The following is a 23,378-nucleotide window of genomic DNA, read 5'->3' on the forward strand; positions in this document are numbered from 1 at the left end:
TAGCGTAGTTGGTTAATAAATTAGTGGTAGAGTCCTACGTGCTAACATTACTTTAGCATAGTTGGTTACTAAATAAGTGATAGTAAAAAAGTGACTTTAAAAAATGTATTAGTTCATATTTTTACTGGGCAGGTTAGCTTCCTACATGCTAATGTTACTTTAGCATAGCTGGTTAGTAAATTAGTGAGAGCAAACAAAGGCATATGACATTGATAAAAGTATTTAAGTTAATGCAATTGAGCAGGTTAGCTTCCTATGTGCTAATGTTACATTAGCACAGTTGGACGTTTAAACAAGTTTTACATTGACTATTAAAACATGATACACACAAACTATCGTCATTTGCTATTCCTCTCCACAAGTTGTCTTTTACGTCATTATCTTTGTAATTTTTCTCTCTTTTGTCATACAAAACTATGTAGTGTCAATTGTTTAAAGTTAATTGATTGGTGTGGTTGCCTGCATATGAAATTAACCTGTGTAGTAAACTAAAGTGATAAATAAATCAAAATGATTCTGAGAGACTTCCCAGATCAAATCAGTTTTTCACCAGCAGTTGAACTACAAAGATGACTTTACTAGTTAGTCTGTAGCTCCATGAGGTAGCCCCTGCTTCTTGCTATAGTGATTTTTGTATTTGACTTTTGTGTGGAGCTTTTATGACATTGTTTGGCGTCGTCATTTTGGGTGACCTATTCCTTTTTAGGATTTACAGTCTTGCTTCAGGAATTTAATTAAATATGAATGTGCTGTCAGATGTACAGTCTGGACCGTATCACTTTCAAATTCAAGAAATTCAAGTTTTCACATCACAGGAGCATTTTTCAGATTAGCCATTACATCCAACCGCACTTCCCAATGGAGCGATGATAGCAGACACAGGAGTGAAGTTCTAATTTTATGGTGGGTCAAATGACTGTTGATATGACAAGCCAAGATGGGGAGGACTAAAACATCCATTCTAGTGTATTTTTAAAATGGAGAAGCTTTTGAGCTGCTTGCCAGTAAAATGATCTCCTGTTAGTATCAGCCTCACACTTCCATTTTGTTGCATAAGCATAAGGTTTTCTTGCTCTTATCACCCTTTTTAGGAGACAACTGTGTGTGATTGGTCTGTTGAGGAGGAGGTGAAGTTTTATCACAAAATTGATTCCTATATTAGATACCATGGACTGTTATTTCAGCTATTTTTCAGCTATTTTGATGACAGTGTTTCACAGTAGTTCCAACCTGCCTTTGCTTGTAATGTTGATAGCTGGATGAATGTTTCTTCTGGAAAGAAAGTGTTTTGCATTGTGGGGGAACCCATCAAATATGGGCATGAAGCCCATGTGCACCCCTGCCCTCAGTTTTAGAAAAACAGTTCTGGATTTCCAGAGTTGAAAAAAAAAGACTTGCTGATCTGTCTGAGGGAGATCAGGCAGGAGTCCATCCCTGATGAGTCAGTGACCTGCAGGCCAAACAGGAGGTGATAGTGTGTGCGTGTGTTTTTGTGTGTGTGTATTTGTTAAAAATACCAGCAGACCCTTGGAGCCTCTGTGCCGGCCATCGCTGACGCCACCCTGACATGGACTCCGAGGTGGTGCTCTGAGAACCATTTTGACGCCCATTTCAGAGGGCTGTACCTGGCACACATCACTCTGCACCTCTCTCTCTCTCTCTCTCTCTCTCTCTCTCTCTCTCTCTCTCTCTCTCTCTCTCTCTCTCTCACACACACACACACACACACACACACAAAACACACCCACATAGACACACACCCTTTCCCTGGCCTTTACCATCTCTCTGTCTCCCTTGTATCTTACTCATTTATCCATTTAATAACCCCTTTTCTTCTTTCCCAATCTTTCTCTCTAGATCTTCGCTATCTTTTTTTTCAATATTGGTAGTCAAACATTTGGTTGGGCAACATTCTCTGAAAGGTCCCCCTCAGTTTCGGTGAGAAAGCTTAAATGAGTATTACCCTGTTCTGTTTCTAAAAACAAAGAACCAAACACATTCATGTATTTAAGCAGTAATAGTTGCATTCAAACCCTTTTCCAATATATTGCTGGTACTTAAAATATGGTAAAGTTGACACTACGAAAATAATCAGTTGCTGACAAAGACAATATGGATTTCAAAACATCTACAAGGCAAAGACATGTGTTAGTGTTGATTCAGATTAAAGCCAAGTCAAACATTAAAGCCAACCAAAATGAATCCTATATAAACATCTGCCTACATCTGCCCAAATATCAAGAAGGCAACGTATTTAATTGCTAGTACAGGTCAGATCTCAATTTATTCTCTGGCTAACTGCTAGCACCTGTTGATTTTACTTAGCCACATTGCAGTTTAGATTAAATTTGCACACATTGTTTGTTCATATCAAGGCTGGATCACGTTCCTGCTGTGTATGACTGTTGTATTCACATCTGCCCAAAAAATCGAGAGGAATCAGAGTGCATAGCAACTGGACTAAACAAGACGGGTTTGAAAACATCCTAAAACTTGGAGATGACCATATGAGATTGCACTATTCATTACATCCCACGCAAAGAACGTACTCATGATTTTCCTATTCCTAGAGCCAAGCACTTATTTCATCCAATATAGACAACAAACACAAAATGTAGACGACATTTATGTGTTTTTGTGGTTTGTCCCAGCTGTTTCATTGTAGCTTCTGGTCAGATTTCTAGTGTGATTGCGAATAAAAGTCAGATTTTTAGTGTGCTTGTGAGTAAAAGTCAATTTTTTTGTGTAATTGTTGATGAAAGACATAATGTTGCCTAAATGCAAGAGGCTGCTTATTTAGTGCAACAAGTCAAGTGGCTAAATAAACTTTAAGAGCAGGATCTTTTCCAGTAAGGGAGGATACTGTTATACCAATCAGTGACATACAATGTTTTCAAAGGTTCCTTTTTTGTCCAGTTTAAGTCTTGTCTCCACTGAATCATACATTTATTGAATCCATTTTGTGACAGGAGTTTGACAAAAATCCATTTCTCTTCTTTTCATTACATACAAGCTAACTTTGTATGACTTTCCTTCTCATATTACTCGGGACCACATGATGTAAATATGCCATTTTTTGCAATGAAAGCAGCCTGGCTCTAGGGATGGCAATGTTGGTGTGTCGACAACTAATTTGATCCATTGCCATGAAATTGTGTCCACACATTCATGGACCTCAGATGATGAATCCTGCTGATGTTTCCTCCTGCACCATCATACGGTTCACATTTGTTGATTTTTGGTGAAACATCTGGAAAAGTGCTGGATGGATTGCTAGTAAAATTTGGTACACTCATTCAAATTGTTGCCATTGTTTCCTTTACCTGTTTACCTGTTTCCTTTAATCTGGTGCAAAGCATATTTTCTCTTCTTTGATATTTTTCTACATGGTCCTGATATAAATAAATTTAAAAAAGATCCTCCTCAGGATGAATTGTAAAGTAGCATTTTTAATTATTCCCCCACTAACTAAGAATTAAAAGGTCTAAAGTGGTTTATGACTTATTACTGACAAAGCTACTTCAGGTTTAGTGCTAATTAGAAACATGCTAAACGACAATGGTGGACATGGTAAACATGAGCTACCTGCTTAACATAAGCATGTTAGCATTTAGCTTGAAGCACTGCTTTGCTTATTGCTGCATTCCATGTTCCCTTTGGAAGTTGGAAGTCAGAGCTTGGAATGATGTCAGACCTGAGTTTGTGTTGTTCCAGTTTAGAAGTCAGAAAACCAGTTCTAGCCAGGTTGGCCATTGATAACAATACTAGTTGATAAAAACGCATTTCACTGTATTTTGCTCATATAAACACTGTGGCAACATGTCCACAGATAGAAGTTAGACGGTGCTGTGTCTACAACGGATTTAATGAGACACAAATAAGACAAAACTGCTAATAAGCAAGATATTACTGCAACTTTCACACTGTTGATGCGTGGAAGTACCATCTTGGATTTTGAGGTTGGGGCTAGTGAGGTTCTTCCGACTCCCCAAGTCAGAAATCTGACTACAAGGGATAATCCAGCTGAAATTTCTGACTGGGAAATCGGAAATTCTGACTTCCACGTACAACTGAAACACATCAGAAGTACAGCCTCACAGAGCCACTTGTGTTACTGTAGTCTTGTTTGAAATTGAATAACAAGAAGATGTGATGCCATGTTTTTTTTTTTACAAACTGCCGAGGCCAACATGAATGTCTCTCTATAATACCTCAGTTTTACTGTTCACTCATCCTCTCCTCTCCTCTGGGATGCAAAAGAGCTCCTGGATCATCTTTTGCGGTTTCCCCCCTAGATTGTGAATTATCAATAAAATCCCATAATCACATTAAATTATACAAATAAATGGGCTCGCTTTGCTCTCCACCGTACTCAGGTTTCACCTAATGTGTCTTTGAATATTAGTGTTGATTCATATAATAGTTGTCATTCCAGTATCTCTGTGGTTACTCGATTCAGTTAAACAAGTCTTCGGTCTCTTTTTCTCGAAATTCCTCATCAGTTCTCCTTTCTCCACATCTATCTGTATTTCTCTCACCATATATCTGCTCCTTTCACCAAGAATAATGCTCAAACCTTCCATTTCTCAGTCCTCCCCTCACTCTCCTTTCTTTATTGCCTCTGCTCTGTTCATAGATCTCCACCTCCTCTCATCAACTCTTCTCCTCACCCATTCCATTCCCTGCCTCCTCCCCCCTCCCCCGTAAACTCAACTAGTTCCCCCCTCCCTCCATCTGAGGGTGATGGAAAGAAAAGAGAAAAAAACAGGGTGGGGGGGAGGGGGGTGTGTGTGTTGGTTGGGAAGGGAGAGGTGGGGAGGGGGGGTGGGGGGGGCTGTGGGGGTTGAGTAAGCCTGGACTTGACCCCTGCTTTCTGGGCTCCGAGTAGTCTCCTATCCACCCTGGGCCAATGACGGATGGAGAGACAACTAGGCACACACACACACACACACAAACACACACACACGAACGCACACACACACTCACACACTAAGAGCGACCTCCTTTTACTACACTACACTCCCACGTGTAAAATACAGATAGCACCCATCCTTGTATTAAGTCTGAAACACACACACACACACATGCATGCACACTGTATTTCTGTCTTGAAAACGGGAGACATGAAATCATGTAATGGATGTCCATTTGGGCGCCTGTTAACAAATCCATCTGTCTTTACATCACTTTGCATCTATATGTACACGTGCACTATATGTTCATGTGAATCTGACTAATGCCTCCTATAGTTCAGCATTTACACTGCTATGTAAAGATGCGTGTGTGTGTGTATGTGTGTTTTCTCTTCTTCTTCATGCCTGTGACTAATGCCTGATACTATCACCCCGGGTTTAACCACTGGGATGAACTACAGCTCGGCTTGGCTTCTTTCAACAACCTTAAACCCCTGTCTTAATAAAGAGGCAGAGAAGACGGAGGGATCAATAAAGAGAATGCCACTTTTTTTTTTTTTTTTTACACACATAAGAAATCCTGTTCACCTCTGAAATCTGGATGAGGAATCAAAGCGAGGAGAACATGAATTTAACTCACAGGTACTTTCACTCTGAGCTGCTGGTGCCAACTGACAATAAATATTACCTCAGTGTGTGTAGTATACACACAGTCTTAAGCTGGCGATGGATGCTGCTGCCAAACTCTTTTTGTTATTACTGTTCGGGGCTGGTCTGTGCTATGGAGTGCTATGAAGTGCTATGGGGTGCTACAGAGCTATGAGGTTATAGGTGTGAGGCAGATGTTTTTGAGGGATGATAAATCAGCTGTGTGGGATTGAGTGTAGGCAACATGACGTGAAGAAATCACATGGTCGTACAGTAAGAGAGCATGTATGTGTGTGTATGTATGTAAGCGTACAAATAGAGGAAGGTTTCTCTATTGATTTCCCCCCCTCAAGGGCAGAGTTTGCACCCCTCCTCCCCTTCCCTTCCCTTCCTGTAACCTTTTTTTTTTTCAAGGAAACAATCAAACTCACGGACACGGAAGTCATCGTTCTCGGGTGTCTCCGAATAATCCATCACCCCCTTGTTTTCTGTCTTATTTTAGGCCTCCGCTCGGGCCTGTCCTGTTGTTGTGTTTTTGTGTTTTTCTACCCTAAAAATGGAAGAATAAGTCTGCGAATAGACACAGTCCGGGTTAAGAGCTAATAATATCGGTAGATTGTATGATTCATGGTCTTTGTACAGTTAAAATAAATGCATGTGCATGTCTGCTGCCGGCATGTCTTTCTCTCGCTGCGCAAATACTCAGGGAACAAGGTCATCAGATGCATGATGAAACATCTACCAGTATGTTAGCTCTCCGCTGCTGAGTCTGTGCAGTATTACTGTTTAGCAGGGTGAGTATTGTTGACTCTAGATAAAAGTATGAATGAAGCATGTATAGCTGAAGTGGGTTCACTGTGCCCCTGGAATAACCTCTTGTATTAGCTCGTATGGGTTGGGCTTTTTCAGTGCTATAGGTTTGGCCAGCCTGTATGGTTAGTGTGTGCTTTTTCCTTCCATAGGTCTTAGCTGTTGGACCTTAGCTATTGTTGTAAATGTTGATCCAATTAAGAACAATTTCCAGCCTTGATGTTGGTATATGTTCACTTGTCCTGACATTAAGTGTGGATGTCATTAACTTGAAAGATGTGTAGCCTAATTTAATAACTGTACAAATGCAAAAAAGTTCAAATACCTAGTTAGATTTTGGATTTTTCAATGTCAGTTGACAGTTGACTCAAGATGTCTCCAACTTCATTGTGAAGTCCATTCTCAGTGTTTTTGGGCTATGGAGGCTTCAAGTTTCCACATCACACCTGTGTGAGTTGCATAACAACTAGTGCATCACAACTAGTCCAAACTAGTTGTGATGTCATAAATATTCTCATAGTTACACGTGCAGAAAAGGAAAGTGTAGTGAAATGTTGCCCTATTAGCAGATGAATGCAAGGCCCCTGATTACACAGGAGTAAAAGTTGCAAGTATGCTTCATCAGAACTGTTTATCAGATGGTCAAACAGTTTGGGAAACCTCCTGCCCCCTCATGTTTCTGACGTCAAAAGTGGTGGTGGTGGGAAGGGGTGGTGTCTGACAATTTCTGCAACTTTTCAAAACCCCATGACACCAGGTTCACGCCATGATTGGCCAGCTGTGTAAAAACAGGAAAGTTCAGAACAACTATAAACACTTTTGATTTCTGACATTTTGTGTTTGTTGTGTACATTGAGATCTATTCTAAAGATGAATGTAAAAAGGGTCAGTGTTATAAGCAAATGCTTTAGCCTACACCTTTTCAGTCAGAAACAGCATTCATTTATTTTTTTCCCCTTTTTTTAATTTATACATGTGTGTTTGAGGTTAATGACTGAAATCAACTAAATTGAACTAAACTAAACATGAAACTGTCATACAAACTATTCGTTTGTTTAAGCATAATCCAGCCCTAAATCAAGCTAAGTTAGTGAACTGAGTACAAGGTTAATGAGAATGAGGTGGAGACAGGGAGGTGAGGAATGAGTGAATGTTCTGTGTTTCAGAACAATGCTCATCTCACCTCAGAGTGGCGCAGAACAATGGTGACAAATTAGACACCTCCCTGACCTCGGAGAAGAGGTCAAACTGAGCGGTAGTACATGACAGTGATTGCTGAACACCAACAAATACCAAAAGGATAGTTCTATTGCTTGAAATGAAACAATTTCCCTTATTGATGACATTACTGTCTCTAAACTCTGGGCTTTATTTTTGTCCACCTACACATTAAGGGCCATTTAAAAAAAATAATTGTGTTGTATTTTCCATTTTTTTATTTGAATGAACAATATCTCCATTTACTGTTTAAGAATACTTTTTTTCTCTTCAGAAGACTGTGTAGATATATGTAGGTATATTCATGTGTGGCACCTGATGAATGACGTAGCCAGTTTTTGTGATACCTCCCCCCAGTTAAGATGTACTTTGGTTTATGGAGCCCTTGCTGTATTAAAACCTTTGCCCTGCTTATTATGTGACCTTTACACTGCTGAGGACGTGTACACAGCAGTCTGTATTCAACTTTATACACAGTTATGGTTATTAATTAATAATAATATATAAAATTGAAAAACTCAGTTTGAAAGTTGCAAGTACTAGTGACCGTTTTTGAATATTGTATCTGGGTTTCTTCTTACGACTCACGATGAGCTCACCAGAGTTTCCTGAGACTCTGGAAAGGAACTCATCAGGGAACAGAATAATGAATCAGAATAGAGTGGGGTTCCTTGGGTGACACTTATCATGTACTGTATTGACTAACAACCAATCAGCCTCCCCCAGAGTCTACTGCCACCCAGCATGACCACAAATTTGCTAGCACTAAACAGTATACATATGTGTTGATCGTATAAAGAATAGTTTAGGCAAATGAAAGTTTGAGCAATTTATGTGTAACAATGATGCTTAGTTTTTATAACTTGACTTACAGTGTGTTTAGTGCTGTATAGTAGTCTGAGGATCAACAATCTGAGTGTTAATTGCGTTCATTGGTTGGTTATCAATAATGTTGGTTTGCTTTCTACAGTTGGAGCAGTTCCACAGTCTGATTTTCAACATGGCTGCCATCCAACGATCCATTTGACTTCAACTGTAGTAAGCTTGTTTTGATACAGTACAGTACATTTCACATGTTGACAACTGTAGTCTTGACTGAGGTTGTTGTGATATAAAACTGGACTTAAAGCCTCTTAAAAGTTGAATAGAAAGCCTAGTTAAAAAACATCTTATTTTGCTGTTACAGATTGTGTAGGCCTGGTACCTGGCTAACTACAGTAGCTAATGACTGGGTTTCCATGGTGTGGAGCCACACTTCTAACTCACCCAACCTTGCCTCCAACACACGACAAGAACTACATTAATATTATGTATCGTTATCACTAAAGGAGGTGGAGGAATAACTAAACATAAGGTATACTGAACAAGAAAGAGCAGCAGTTAGCAATGGCTATTGCTAACTGCTAAGCTAATGTAAGTAGTAGATCTGAAATGTATAAACAACTGTATGACTTGCGAGAAAGTCGCTTAAAAGAAGAGATCTAAGAGTGCTTGAGCAGAACTAGTGTAGCCTACGCTTAAATGTACAGCAGATAATTAGCTGCAGTAATGAAGACTATAGAAAGGAAGCTAATTTTGGATGCTTGTATCTATACTCTCATTTTTTCGGTCACTACCCAAAGCTTGGACCATAGGTGAAGGTTGGAATGTAGATGACTGGTAAGAAAAGCTTATGCCAGGGTACTGGAAAGGAGGGTCCTGCCAATTGTTGAATATCAGATTCAGGAGGAACAATACAGATTCCATTCTAGCCATGGAGCAGTGGACCATCTCTACACCCTACAGGGATTCTTGAGGGGTCATGAGACATCATATATCCAGTATACATATGCTTTGTGGACTTGGAGAAGGCTTATGACCTTGTTCTTGGGGTACCTTGTGGGTGTTGTTGCGGTAGTATGGGGTATCGGGACCGCTGCTCCAAGCCATTCTGTCCGTGTACAACCACTGTAAGAGATGTGTTCACATTCTCAGTAGTAATTCAGACTCGTTCTCAGTGGGTGAGTTGTCCCTTGTCACCGATCCTGTTTGTGATTTTAATGGACAGAATCTCAAGGCACAACTGAGGGGAGGAGAGTATCCATCTTGGGGACCTCAGGATTGCTTCTCTGCTTTTTTGCTGATGATGTGGTTCTGTTTGCTTCAACTCATCATGATCTTCAACAGGCGCTAGGATGAAGTCAGCACTTCCAAATCTGAGGCTATGGTGATCTACTGGAAAAAGGTGAACTGCTTCCTCTGGTTTGATAGAGATTTGCTGCCTCAAGTGAAGGAGTCCAAGTATCTCCAAGATTGAGCATAAGATAAGCACTTAAAAAACTTTGGCATTTGATATAAAAAAAAAAACATTGCCACTGATGCTGTCGGAACAGAGCTGATAGTCACTGGAAATTGCAGCTGCTATATAGTCCGAATAAACGCTTGAATAACTTTATAAGGGGCACATAAAAGGATTTTATGACACGTACTGTATTTCAGTTTACCATTCATAAACTCTGAGAGTGTGAGCTGTCTGCTGTAAAAGAAAACAGCATTTGCGGTTAGTGTTTATTGAAAAGCTGCAGCAAAAAAGCTTTAGATACTCATCCTGCTAATGATATACAGTGACATAACGCTAGGTAGGTAAATAACTGCTTTTCAAAAAATATAATCTATTTATTTTATAATATAGTGACAAGTACAGCACCAGTTAAAAGTTTGGACACATTTTCCCATTCACTTGAATAAGAGAGGGCATCTGGTATTGTTTTCTTCAGACTTCATGACAATATTTTGTCAGTTTTAGAGCTCAGAGTTTGAGTGACAGGTCTCCTGAGACTGTTTGTGTTTTATCTCTGCTGTCCCAAGGAAACAGCAGACTGAAACCCAGAGACGCCACAACACAAAGTCAGTGATTAGAGCTGCACGGAACAACACATCCCACGAGGAGCACGTAAGGGTTTGGCAAGGAAAAAACACTATCACATACACAGTATATCTAAGTATAACACACACACACACACACACACACACACACACACACACACACACACACACACACACACACACAATTCTGTTCCTGTCACACAAAGTGAGGAATAGGACCTCAGGGCGAATTACTGTGCCGACAGCTGGCGGAAGTTTTGATTTAAAGGCTGAATATTAGTTGAATAAATGCATGTCTACACTGTCCCATATACTCATTCTCAGTCTCTCTTTCTCTCTCTCTCTCTCTCTCACACACACACACACATACACACACACACAGACAAAAGGCAGTAACCCTACAGAGGAGAATATCCTGTTTGGTTGGAAGCAGTAACTGAATGAAGCAGTCAAGAAGCAGAGTCCTGGGAAAGACTGTCTGCAGCTGTAGACAAAGACCAAAAAAGCCATTTCTCACTATCGGTCGCTCATATTATTGCTGGACTGTGGCCCTTTTCCCCCTCTATGCCTGTTCAGCACCGCTCCACACACACTGAAACTGCACACACATTTAGCTGTCATGCAGCCATCCAGGAAGACAGAATGCTTCTGCTGAGAACATGAAGGAAGTTGAACTGTAAGACTCTCAGGAGCTGAATCTCCTTTTCTCTTCCACACAAGCATACACGCAATGAAAGAGAAACTTGTCTTTTGAATGATGGGTTTAGGCATGAGGGACTGTGACACACCACAAAGTTTTTCAGAGACACAGCAGTCATCATGGCCTTGACACCGGTCTGACCCCCCCTCCAGCCTTGATGCTTTCAGGTCTAAATCAAATCCAGGGTTTCTTTGTCAGCACCGTCTGTCAGAAGGAATGAATGTACTGTATTAGCCTACTTAACCTAACAATAGTATATAACATGTTGTATGACAGGAAAAGCAAAGGTGGCCTGAGAAAATATACAGGAGAGAAAGAGTAACTCCTCGTGTTATGGTTTTCTTAGAGAGTCTTTCAGGGAGTGTACAAAAATTATTCAGGTGGGGAGGAGTTGTTGAACTGTTGAACAATAATATCCTGACTGTAGTATGGGTTAAGCTCCAAAAACCCTGGATCCTATGCTTCCCATGGTACTACAAATTGCACATTTATTGCATAAAAAAGTAAAAAAGAAAAGTAAAGTAATTATTTTCTTTGGACCCAACACAACTACATCCCTAACAACATTATTAAAGTCACACAACTCTTAGGAACAAAAGGCAAAACTAACAGAAAGTGTAAAAGTATTTCAGATGATGTACAGCAATGTAACAGTATATTCATGTTCACAATGTTCATCCCCAATGCGTACATTAATAATGAAATAATCAAACTAGCCAAATAAATGGCAAATTAATGATGTGTTCAATGAACGAAATGTTCCATCAACTTTATCTTTGACCCAAGAACTGCTACTGAGGGGGCCATGCACTCTGCTGTACTTCCTGATTTTCTAATGAAAATAGATATGAATTAGATGTCTTTCAATCATAATTATACAATTAAACCATACATGACGCTGATTCGCATCACTTGCCAGGTTAACCAAATGTGTGATCATTTTCATACAGTTCCTTAGAGTCTGAAGACATTATTTGCAACAAGGCTCGACCAATTCTCTAATTATTATCGTCACTGTCCGAATCCTAGTATGTCCAAGGTTTCCACCTGACAGCAGCATTATCCAATCAGAATAAAATAAAAGTTTTTGGGATTTAAAAGAAGGTCATGGGAAGATTGAAATTGGTATCTAAAATTAATGGAAAAAATTTGGTTGGACAGTTCTGCACTTTTGTGACACACTCACACAATCTTAAAAAAAAACATACAGGAAGTCTAACAAGCCCAGAATGAAGTCAAGGGCAGTTGATATAACTCAGGCAGTCCTCAAGCATGCCCACCCCTCATCCTACAGTCACACTCCAAAGGTTTTACTGCGGCATGGCTGTAATGAAGCCACTCAATTCACAGACAATTGAGTGTAAATGCAGCTTTAAGGATTGTTTGTGAGGGGAGGAGCTGTCTCTTTAGTACTTAGCCTTCCCTGAAACAGAGGATCTGGGACTGGTAGCTCTAACAAGCATTAACTTTAAGGTTACAAAGGTTGAGAATTAAATATTCTTTATATATTTGGCAAAAGGTTAATTTCAACTTGTCTCCTGTTTCAATGTCACTGCTCAAATATCCAGTTTTTCACATAAAAGTGAGTTTACTGCCTTTAATGTATAGTACTACTCAGCCTATTAAAACAGTTGTATAACTGAAGGGCTTTAAAGTATGAGGAAACAACCCTGATGATGTCATCAGCTTTGAGACGATACATTGTTAACAGCAATAATTGGACTGTGAAAGACATGGACATTTACCAAGTACAGACTGTCAAACAAAAATATACAAATGGTTGCATCATGGGAAATGTAGGATCCAGGGTTTTTGGAGCTTGACCAATACAACAGTTATTTTTTGCTTCAATTTTGACCATTCTTTTAAAAATGTGTTTCTTATGAGTTAACCAACTTTGTGGAAGAGCAATTGCTGGAATACACTGTTAATGAATCACACAGTCTGGTTTTGAATGTTAAAAATGTATTCTCTTGCCAGATGTTGCACATTTTGGAGTCCACCATTTGAAAAATATATTCCGCCATGCTTTTGAATGGTGTTGTTTTAAGATGTGTAGTGCAGCACTTAGCCTTGCACTCCCATCCTGCAAACCTCCTGTCATTTCAAGCACCCACTCTACTCCCTGCCAGACTGAAAATTCATGTCTGCATCTTAACATCGCACTGCAACAGGCCTCTCCCAGCAACAGATAAGACGGCAGCATCTTGTCATAAAGCTTGGCAGTGTTGTTGGGGCAGTGGTGCCTGGATGTCGCCACGGCAGCAGTAAAGCAGCAGGCTTGTTGCTGACAGGCTTATATTTTTCCTCGACGGTGCGGTCAACTCGGACCCAGATGTCATAAAGCGGAGTTGGAACACAACCTTTGGTCGATGCTGTCTGCTTAAGCAACCGGCAGAAGCACACACCCTCCTCACACACAGACACGCACATATGATTCAAACACGTACACGTCAATACACTGTGTATTGAAGCTTAAATCTGCATGTGCACATAATACCTAATACAGCATCAGTGTTGGGAGGTGAATCAGAAAAGACTGTTAATAGAGAACAAGGTGTGTAAAGTAACATTATATAATAGTTTAAATTTTAAACCTTTTGTTACATCATTTATGGCAGTGATTCCCAAACAGGAGTATTTCTGTAGTTGACAGGAGGGATGTGAAATCTCAACTAATTAACTCAACTAAATTAGACTAATAAATAGAAATTGTGATTTGGTTATATTTCCAAATAGTTAGGACATGGACAAAAAATAAACAGATTAATTAGATTGATGCTAATCTTTAGTAAATTTCCAATAACTAGTATGATGCCCATCAAATATTTGTCACCACATGCTGCAATTGAAAGTATATTGAAATATGTGAAGACTTATTAGCAAGAAAAGAAGCAGAGAAGTTGAAATAGTTTGCTAAAAGTGAAGAGTGAGTTGAAATAGGTAAAGTAATGGATAGGCGGTAAAAAATAGTTAGCTAAAATAATGAAGAGTTAGCTAAATGTAATGGATAAATGGTTGGCATAGGTAAAGTAATGGATAATTGGTTAAAACATTTAGCTAAAAGTAAGGAATAGTAGCTAAAAACCATGGATAAATGGTTGAAATAGGTAAAGTAATAGATGAGTGGTTAAAACATTTAGCTCAAAATAATGAATAGTTAGCTAAAATGGATGGCTACAGTAAATGGTTGAAATAGGTAAAGTAAGGGATGAGTGATTAAACAGCTGAAAATAATGAATATTAGCTAAAAGTAATGGGTAAATGGTTGAAAAGGTGGAGTAATGGATGAGTGGTTAAAATAGCTAAAATAATTTATAGTTAGCTAAAGGTACTTGGAAAAGTGTTGACATAGGTAAAGTAATGGATAGATGGTTAAAACAGTTAGCTAAACATAATGAATAGTTAGCTAAAAATGATGGATAAATGGTTGAAATGTGTTAAAGTAATGGATGAGCTGTTAAAACTGTTAGTTAAAAATAATGAACAGTTAGCTAAAAGTAATGGGTAAATTGTTGAAATAGTTAGCTAAAAATAATGAATAGTTAACTAAAAGTTGGGTAGAAGTATGAATGCAAACTTGACCAAAGCAAAATAAATACTGACAATTCAATTATGATTTATGATGTTAAAATCCATCTCTGACAACAAGCTTGAGGAGTGGGATCATTATCTTAAGTACACTGAAGATATTTGTGAGTCTTACTCATATTTTCACAAATCAAATGAATAAAATGTGAATCAGTTTATTGACCTGAACAGATTCCAAAGAGCATTGAATAAAGAGAGGAAACAGACAGAGTCCTATAGAACATTATAATAAAATTCCCTTACATATTGACAAAACTCAGACAATAAAATTAGATTACATTTAGAATAATTTCACACTTTTTTTTAGTTTTGCCTTCAATTTTTGACAAGAAAAATTGAGTCATTGCACTTTCATTAATGTCAAATGTTAAAAGCAGTAAAATGATAAACTTTTTGATATGTAGTCGTGACATTTGGATCAAACCGACTGGTCCTGATTTTGAAATGAATTACACGGGATGAAATTTATATCCATCGTATCTTGTAAAACAAATGACTCATATAATCTAAGCATCACAGCTTAGAGGCCGTTCGACACGCCAGCCATAGCAGTCGGCTATAACTGGCTGCTTTTAGTGTCCACCATGACTTTTAACTGTCCTTATCTCAACATAAATAATGTGTCTATAAAAGTTAATCATCTACACGTTGGTAATGAGACATGCTCAAGAGCCATAAAAAGGTATTTTCTGTCCATTTTTTCCGCTTTCTTTCTATCATGACAATAACATATCGGAATTGGTCTCATTATGTTCTTGAAAACACCAGCGATGGCAATGAAAACTTAATAAAACTAACAAGCAAATCAGTTATAAAAAGGAGTTACTGTATCCATGTCCTTTTTACATTACACTTGATTGTCTTTGCATTGGTATATTTGGTTTCTCCAAAAATAAACATCTTTTTTTCTCTTTTCTTGTAATAGGTAGTTCTTGTTGTCCCACTGAGGAGGTGTGGTGAGTTGGGTGTGAGTTCAGGAAAGCCAGAATCAGTGTTTTTTAAGTCCTAGTTCTTCTTCGCTCTGGCTGAGCTTGTCATGGATAATACACACTCATCCATTTGTAAAAGTGAAGTCCAGGTACCCTGTGTCCTTGTTAAATTAAAGCTTGGTCCAGGTGAGCTGTGTTGAGCCTGTAAGTAACAGGGCCACTACATAGCAATCAGATACTGTATAAGCCCCATTTGGTGTTTTAGACAACGCTGTTTCTCCACAACGGCACAGTCATAAGAGAGAATTGCATCGTGGCGACTTGGCTCACAAAGCCAGAGTGAGTTGTGAGGGGTTTAAGCAGCATTTAGTGGCTGCTCACGCTTGAGACAGAGCGCACCAAGAGTTCTGTGGGGCCATGGAGGTTGGGGTAAAGGGATAATCCTCATATTTAATGTCCACATGTCCTGATCCTGTGCTGCCTAACTGAGAAGCCGTCTGCAAAGAGAAAGATTCAAATTTAGTAGAAATAATTACTAAATCATGACATTGTATCTATACAATAGTTCAAGGTACAAGGTTCATTTAAAGGGGCCACCAATTGTGCAAGTAAAAATCACGGGGAGTACTACTCAACCTGTGGAAACATCTTCATACTCTGTGGCTCTGGTCAAGTTAACCCTGATGACGTCATCAGGGTTAACTTGAGTTAAGTTTCGAAATTTGGCGTTATCATAGCTCATTAGCTGTGTTCCATCTACTTTTATTTATCCTTATGTCTTTCAAATAAACTGTTGAACTTGTCCTGCTAGCAACCCGGGTAAACCAACATGATAGATGAGAGTCAGCAAGCTCGCTAGCTGGGAGAGATGTTTTTACCTCCTTTTGTGACACTTTACTGTGTGAAATGATGGATACTCTTGAGAACAGGCAGAGTCAACAGCTCAGTACTAATATAGTAGAAAATATATAGAAGCTTTAGGAGTTATTGTGATGCACCAGTACTGATCTTGCTGGCTATAGACTATTAGCAGTTAGGTCACCAACTGCAGTACTTTAGTATTACCCTGCATCAATTCAAGCCCTTTAGGCTTTAGACTTTGGATATTTGGCACGAAACTGGAGACATGGCATGTTAAAAAATAATGGTACCAGGAAGAGTGTAATGTAGTGTGTAATCAAAGACGTCATCAAGTTGCATTATGGGAAATGTAGGATGCATGGTTTCTGCATTTTGACTCAATCAAAGTCAGGGGGCTCTGCCGGTAGAGTATATTTGTATTGTACTCGTATGAAAAGGAGGTTTACCTGCGTGGCAGATGCGACGGTCTGTCCAGCGTAGGGCGAAGTGGCCATGTTGGGTTCACTCTTAATGGTAGAGGCGTGTTCTGATACTGAGAGGGAGGTTGGGGAGCTGGCGCCAGAAGTGGTGGATCCTCCTGAAGAATGAGTCGAATGAAACGTTGGATTAAAAATGATCACATTTTGAGGCACACAGAACCAACAGTTTGTTTTTATAGAAGATGAAAATGGAAACTTTTGACCCTAATCATTGAATTTAATCCGTCACGGGATTCCTAATGAATCCAATGAATTCAAATAGTTGCCATTCGTTAATCTTCTGTACTTTTTCTTTTACATTTATTTGCCCTACCTGTGGATGTTTTACTCTTGGGCATCTTGGGTTTGCGCTTCCTAGTCTGAATGCTCTCTTTCTTCATAGCCAGAGGTCTGGGCACCTGTAGAAGTACAGAAACACACATTAGTTGAGCATACCTCCCAGTCCCTGATACAACAGAGGCCAATGTGTCATGACAACCCAACACAAGCTCCCCTCCCACACTGCCGCTCTGATAACAATGACCACAATGCCCTTGGAGAGGTTTTTACACTGCACAAATAATGAGCTGATACCTACTGTAGCAGAAGTTTGCTAGAGGAACTGATTTACATACAGGTTAGAGGGGAAAGAACATGAGAGGAGAAACATTACAGGTAAAAATATCAAAATCTATGTTTAACCTACCCCATGCAGCTTCATGTAGAGACCACAGGCGTTACACACAGGTTCTCCCTCTGCATTGCGTCTCCACAGTGTGGTGGTGCTGGTGTGGCAGTTAGTGCAGCACAGGCCGGCCCGACGAGATGTGGTTTGCTGCAGGTAGAGGAGAAAAGAAATATGGATGTTTGAACAGACTTGACCAAATTAGAAATCTCACAGCAGTCAGAAATAGGCTCCAGACTCACATCGCTGTATCCTTGAGCTATAGTTTGAGAAACTAGAATTGGACCGTTCCCTCAAGAATGAATTGCAGGATGTCATTATACGCTTTGCTACAACAATGATGAATTATCACACAGCTCTGTGCAAAAATTCTAATAAGTCAATAGAGTTGGGACAACCTTTAAAAGGAAATATAGATAATTTTCTTTTTCTCACACTGTCACGAATTTTGGACAACAAGTGGAAAAAGCAAAAAGCAACAACAGACAAGAAGCAGAAAAAAAAGCCACGTTGATATGGAGAGCCTCGTCTAAAAGTGGGACCGTTCCAAGGGCAAGGTCGCCGCTGGACAAATAAAAACATAGAGAGAACAGTCCCGGTAGTTAGAGGGAGATTGTTGGGCAACTCTCGCAAACCACAGCTGCTGTTGGAGAGGCAAGTTCCTGGGAAATATACAGCCGTGAAGCCTTGACACCCCCACTCACCACACCACACAACAACACCACCAACCCTCCACACAGCTTTTTTTGGTCACTTTCTAAATACTCCCTCACTACAATTACACTACTTTCTGCTTTGACCTCAGTGGTTCAATATATTAAAACTATAATTAGCAAAACATGGACACAATGTTACATCATTAAAAAAGAAATTTGTCACATAGGCACAAATTACAACTTGTTTTTGGTATTTGACTTACATGTGATATGTTATTAATGTGCTTTGGTGGTATTCAGATGTTTTACTTTAAGATAAAGTGGCAATACTGCAATATAAACACATACAGCATTTCAGAATGTAATAGGTAAAAAGTCTTATCAACAAATAAAAGAACTTTACTACTTAATGATTGATATGTTAAGGTATAATATTGATGACACAGCTGAGAGAATATTCATTGACAATACAGTGCCTTTTTCACACATGCACAGGTGTAAATAATAAAGTGAATGATGGCTGAATTATATTTAACAGCTTTAATTTGAAGGTCTTATTGCGCAACTTGACGAACTGTACCTAAACACGATGCTATTTACTCCATGATTATGAAAGAGCTTACCACAGAAATGTTACAGTTAATTGGTTAAATGTATTCATATTACAGCTAAACACTACACTAAAATATGTTTCTGAAAACATATGAGCAATGCAGTAACAGCCTGTTACTGGATCGTGATTCATATCTGATCAGCACTGCCTGGTTTGACAGTGATGTGAGTTTCATTGCGTTGGATGAACTCATTTGCGTAAATTTGAGGTCAAGTCGTGTTTATGCAAATAAGAATCCGGCAAACTTGCAAAAAGTCTGCTGCGTCATATCTATCAAACACCGCAGCTGGATCTCCTGCTCTCTACCAGAACCATTAATAATATTGTTATTATTAATACCTTTACTCTTATTAAAAGTCTAAATGTCTGCTGTGAAAAAAAATAATAATTGTTTGATATTTTAATTGATTGTTTAATTTATCACGTAAAATGTCTCGCATTTTACGTCATTATAAATGTTTGGGCTTTTGGGCTTTTGACCAGACAAATATAAAGACCTCACATGCTGTGGGAACTTGGATATATTTGACTTTTTCCTTTTACTTTTTGGACCTTTTTTAAAAGATATAAAAAATATTTTAAAAAAAAAACAGCTGGAGGCCTGATCTATAACAACACATTTTGTCCATAAATTCTTAACCAGCAGTGGAACTAGAAACTGTAGCTGTCAAGCGATGCAGCTGAAAATAAAATACCTTCGACACGTAGTGGATACGATACATATTCAATAAGAGTATGCACTTAATTACTTTCCACCATTATTAATCTGCAATTTAACATTGCATTTTCCCATTAAACATAAAAACACAAATACCTCCTTGTCTATAGTGCTGTTTTATTCTATAGTAATATATAAAGAGGGCAAATAATTAAGAAAAAACTGATTTTTATAAGACTAATCGTTAATTTCTTTTATTTTGAAATCTATTTCTGATGAAGGGCCCTTCTATCACGCTCCGTCTCTCTCCACACTCATCACCGCCTCTCCGTGTCTCTTACCAGGCGTTTCTGTGGTTTGATGAGCGGCCTGTTGATGCCGTTCATCTTGTGGTAGAGGCCGCATGCGTTACACAGGTAGTGTCCGGTCCCGTCCCTGCGCCACAGCGGCGTGGAGATGGAGCCGCAGTTGACGCACTCTCTGCCCTCTGCGGCAAAATCCTCCATCAGTTCTGAGCAGAGAAAAGACATTGTTAGTACATTTAATATATATTTGTATAACTAAAACATTTTAATTAGGCTACCACCATCATCAAAATGAATCACTATAAGGTACAAAACCTGCTGAATGTGTGAAGTGTTTGTTTTTATTATGTATTAATTCATGCATTACTTTGAACATATCTGTTTAAGTTTGTATTGTACTCAGTAGTAGTCTATTATGCCATTATATTCTCTGTAATATTCTTTTAATATTCAGTTTTAAAATACACATTATTTTATTTCTCATTTTTGTTGCTGTGATGTTTCTCTGATCATAAATTCAGATAAACAATATTTTCCTTTAAACTTTTAAACCTAAGGAAGGGGGCGTGGTTTGGGGAGATTGTGGTTACAGGCCAATGCGTGATGAATAGCCAGAGGTGGAATTTAAAGCCCCCTCTCTCACCCCCGTCCACCCCTGTAATGAAGAGAGATCAAAACCCCCTGAATGAATCAATAGGGAGAGAGACTGATGGAGGGATCTGTTTAGGGGGGCCGGTCTGTTATCAGTTTGAAGGATCCAGGGGTCCCCCTCTCCCCCCCACACACCCCTCATCCATCACAGCTCTGACACACGACGGACTCCTGGCATTAATTGCCCAAATTCCTAATCCCTCAGTTTAGAAAGAGAGAGAGAGGGAGAGAGAGAGAGAGAGAGAGAGAGAGAGAGAGAGAGAGAGAGAGAGAGAGAGAGAGAGAGAGAGAGAGAGAGAGAGAGAGAGAGAGAGAGACCCTCTTTGAACTTGTGATAGTGACTCTAAATATTCCCAATAAGGACAAACACACGTTAAAATGCGCATACTGGACGTTTAAACCTAATTTATGTCTTAAAATTAATGATTTATTTCTTGATCTTAAAATAGTGTTGACTGAACGGTCCTGTAATAAAAGTTCATATGAAAACTTAGATAAACATGATATGACAAGGCCTATATTTAGAAATATTATGACGATGACATATCATAGAAAAAGCAGTGAAAGTAGTTTATGGTGAAGTAACCATCACACACACACACACACACACACACACACACACATACACACACACACACACACACACACACACACACACACACACACACACACACACACACAAACATCTCTATAAGAATAAGCCTGTTATTACAGTGATACCGTAATATATGTAAAATAACAATTCGTGTCAATCTTATTATTGCGCACCTCCTTAATTAACCAGTGAACCAATCAGAGACTACAGCGCAGAATCACTTTTTGAGAGGTGCGAAAACAAATCAGCTGATCAAAGGTCATATTAGAAAAACTTCAACCATCAGATCTGCTTCTTTCTTTCTTTCTTCCTTTCTTTCTTTCTTTCTTTCTTTCTTTCTTTCTTTCTTTCTTTCATTCTTTCTTTCATTCTTTTTTATTCATCATTAACTTCAAACGCGTGGAACTAAAGCTCGAGGCAGAGACGTTTCAGGCTCTGACTGTCTGTCTGATGAAGGTGATAACTGCTCCTGATTGTTGTGACAATGACTTCTTTTCAGTGCGTTTTTGTCCCCGTGTGTGTGTGTGTGTGTGTGTGTGTGTGTGTGTGTGTGTGTGTGTGTGTGTGTGTGTGTGTGTGTATTGAACCCTGTCATCAAAACACTGGACTGTTGCTGTTGGGATTAAATTAACATTTTAATTGATTGGTTTATTTTAGTGACCCTCTCTTCTGAAGAATGTGTATTGTCTACATCTATTAAGAGACTTTGATTAAATCTCGTCCTCCCATAAACCATTAACCTCTACAGGCCTCTCAATCAAACTCTATATTAAACAACAACTATGACGTCATATCTTGAACTTTAAACAACCAACTAATTATATAATATATTGAAGACCATGTCAAAATAACTAGAAAAAATGAATCTTAACAGGATTGTGTTAAAGAAATGAATCATATTTAGGCCTATGACCAGACATTTAAATATATTTTAAATACTGCTGATATTTTGATACTTAGAAATAAAACAAGACATAAATAAAAATAAAGGCCTATAATCGCTTTTTTATAGGAGAGGCTAGAGGACAGTGTTTGGAGAAGCAGGCCTACAGGTGAAGGTGTAGCTAAAGTGTTATATTTTTTTACAATCAGTATGAGTCCAAATGTTTTTTTTCAGGTTTCAATTGTTAGAATGAAATCATATCAAATTTAAGTCCACATATTTATACACTTAAAGACACAGGGAATCCTGATGAACTAAACTAAACTGGTGTAGCCTTTTTATGACTCAGAACATGACTACAATAATGTTTTTCATCTTGTCAGTGATAAGAATGAGTCACTTTTCCTCCTAAATTTTGTCTACTGATATCTGCTTAATTTCAAAATTGTATGAATATATTTTAAAGTTGATGTCAAGGTGTAAAATTCATTTTATACTCAAGAAATACATATTTAGTTAGTGGTAGTTTGGGGCCTGCTTACCCAGACTGCACCCTCTTCCAGACAGACCTCCTTGCCGTCCCTGCAGACTGATCACTCCGCTCTCGAAGGGTCCCGGCGTCCAGGAAGAGGTGGCCATCTCCGGGGTCATGTACGCGTAAGGGCTGGAGTAGGACCCCCCTACCGAGCGCACCAAAGCTCCTCCGTACTGATCCGACCGGGCTCCGTTCCCTAGCACCAGCGGGCTCTGGTAGGTCGCATCCCGGCCGGTGTTGCTGCTGACAGGCGGGCTGTGCGAATAGGAGAAGCCGTGCGGAGGATGAGGGCTGCTGGGTGTGAAAGATGAGCCGTCCGTCCCGGTTTGGGGCCAGCCGTGATGGCTCCCGAGGCCGTGGGACTGGTGGGGTGAGTCGCAGGTCTGCAGGTAGGGCAGGGTGGACAGCATGCCTGGGACTCTGGTGGTGGGGACGTAGACCGGAGAGCTGGCCGAAGGGTGGATGTAACTCCCGGAGTCGTGAGCATAAGGGGATTGGTTGGCGGATAAAGCCAGACTTTGATACATTTTCACAACTTTTTTTACGTCCTGATTGGAGTGTGAAAAATATTTGGGGGCAATTTCTTAAGCTGGTGTTAGTCCTGATCAGCTGATACAGACAGTCCACGCGTAAAACCTCTTCCACCCTCTCCTTTTTGGACAAATGTGCACACTCCTGTCCTGTGAAAGAAATAATTACAGACATCATTTTATGAATGTGAGAGAAGAGAGAAAAAAAATATATAGGCAGAATTTCAATGACGTTTAAAGACTCAAATTTTGGAGGAATTTGCTTTTTTTCCCC

The 23,378-nt window shown here is 39.2% G+C and overlaps 1 protein-coding gene across 1 annotated transcript; it reads right to left on the minus strand.

Annotated features, from left to right (window-relative positions):
- Positions 1–15,981: 15,981 nt before the first annotated feature.
- Positions 15,982–23,101, minus strand: gata5 (GATA binding protein 5). Its single transcript, XM_053318145.1, has 6 exons — positions 22,582–23,101; positions 19,947–20,116; positions 17,700–17,828; positions 17,328–17,412; positions 16,982–17,112; positions 15,982–16,171 (listed from the first exon to the last, which is right to left on the minus strand). The coding sequence occupies exons 1-6, from the start codon at positions 23,099–23,101 to the stop codon at positions 16,052–16,054; spliced, it is 1,155 nt and encodes a 384-aa protein (XP_053174120.1). The 3' UTR covers positions 15,982–16,051.
- Positions 23,102–23,378: the final 277 nt, after the last annotated feature.

The sequence above is a fragment of the Scomber japonicus genome, chromosome 4, assembly GCF_027409825.1.
Source record: "Scomber japonicus isolate fScoJap1 chromosome 4, fScoJap1.pri, whole genome shotgun sequence".
NCBI classification, from domain to species: domain Eukaryota; kingdom Metazoa; phylum Chordata; class Actinopteri; order Scombriformes; family Scombridae; genus Scomber; species Scomber japonicus.

Bases quoted from the DNA above. Each gene is read 5' to 3' on its own strand.
- gata5 (XM_053318145.1), bottom strand. From the start codon at position 23,101: ATGTATCAAAGTCTGGCTTTATCCGCCAACCAATCCCCTTATGCTCAC. The intron at 20,117-22,581 runs GTAAGCAGGCCC...TTCTCTGCTCAG, and splicing joins TGGAAGAGGGTGCAGTCTGG to AACTGATGGAGGATTTTGCC. The intron at 17,413-17,699 runs GTAGGTTAAACA...GTACTTCTACAG, and splicing joins TCTACATGAAGCTGCATGGG to GTGCCCAGACCTCTGGCTAT.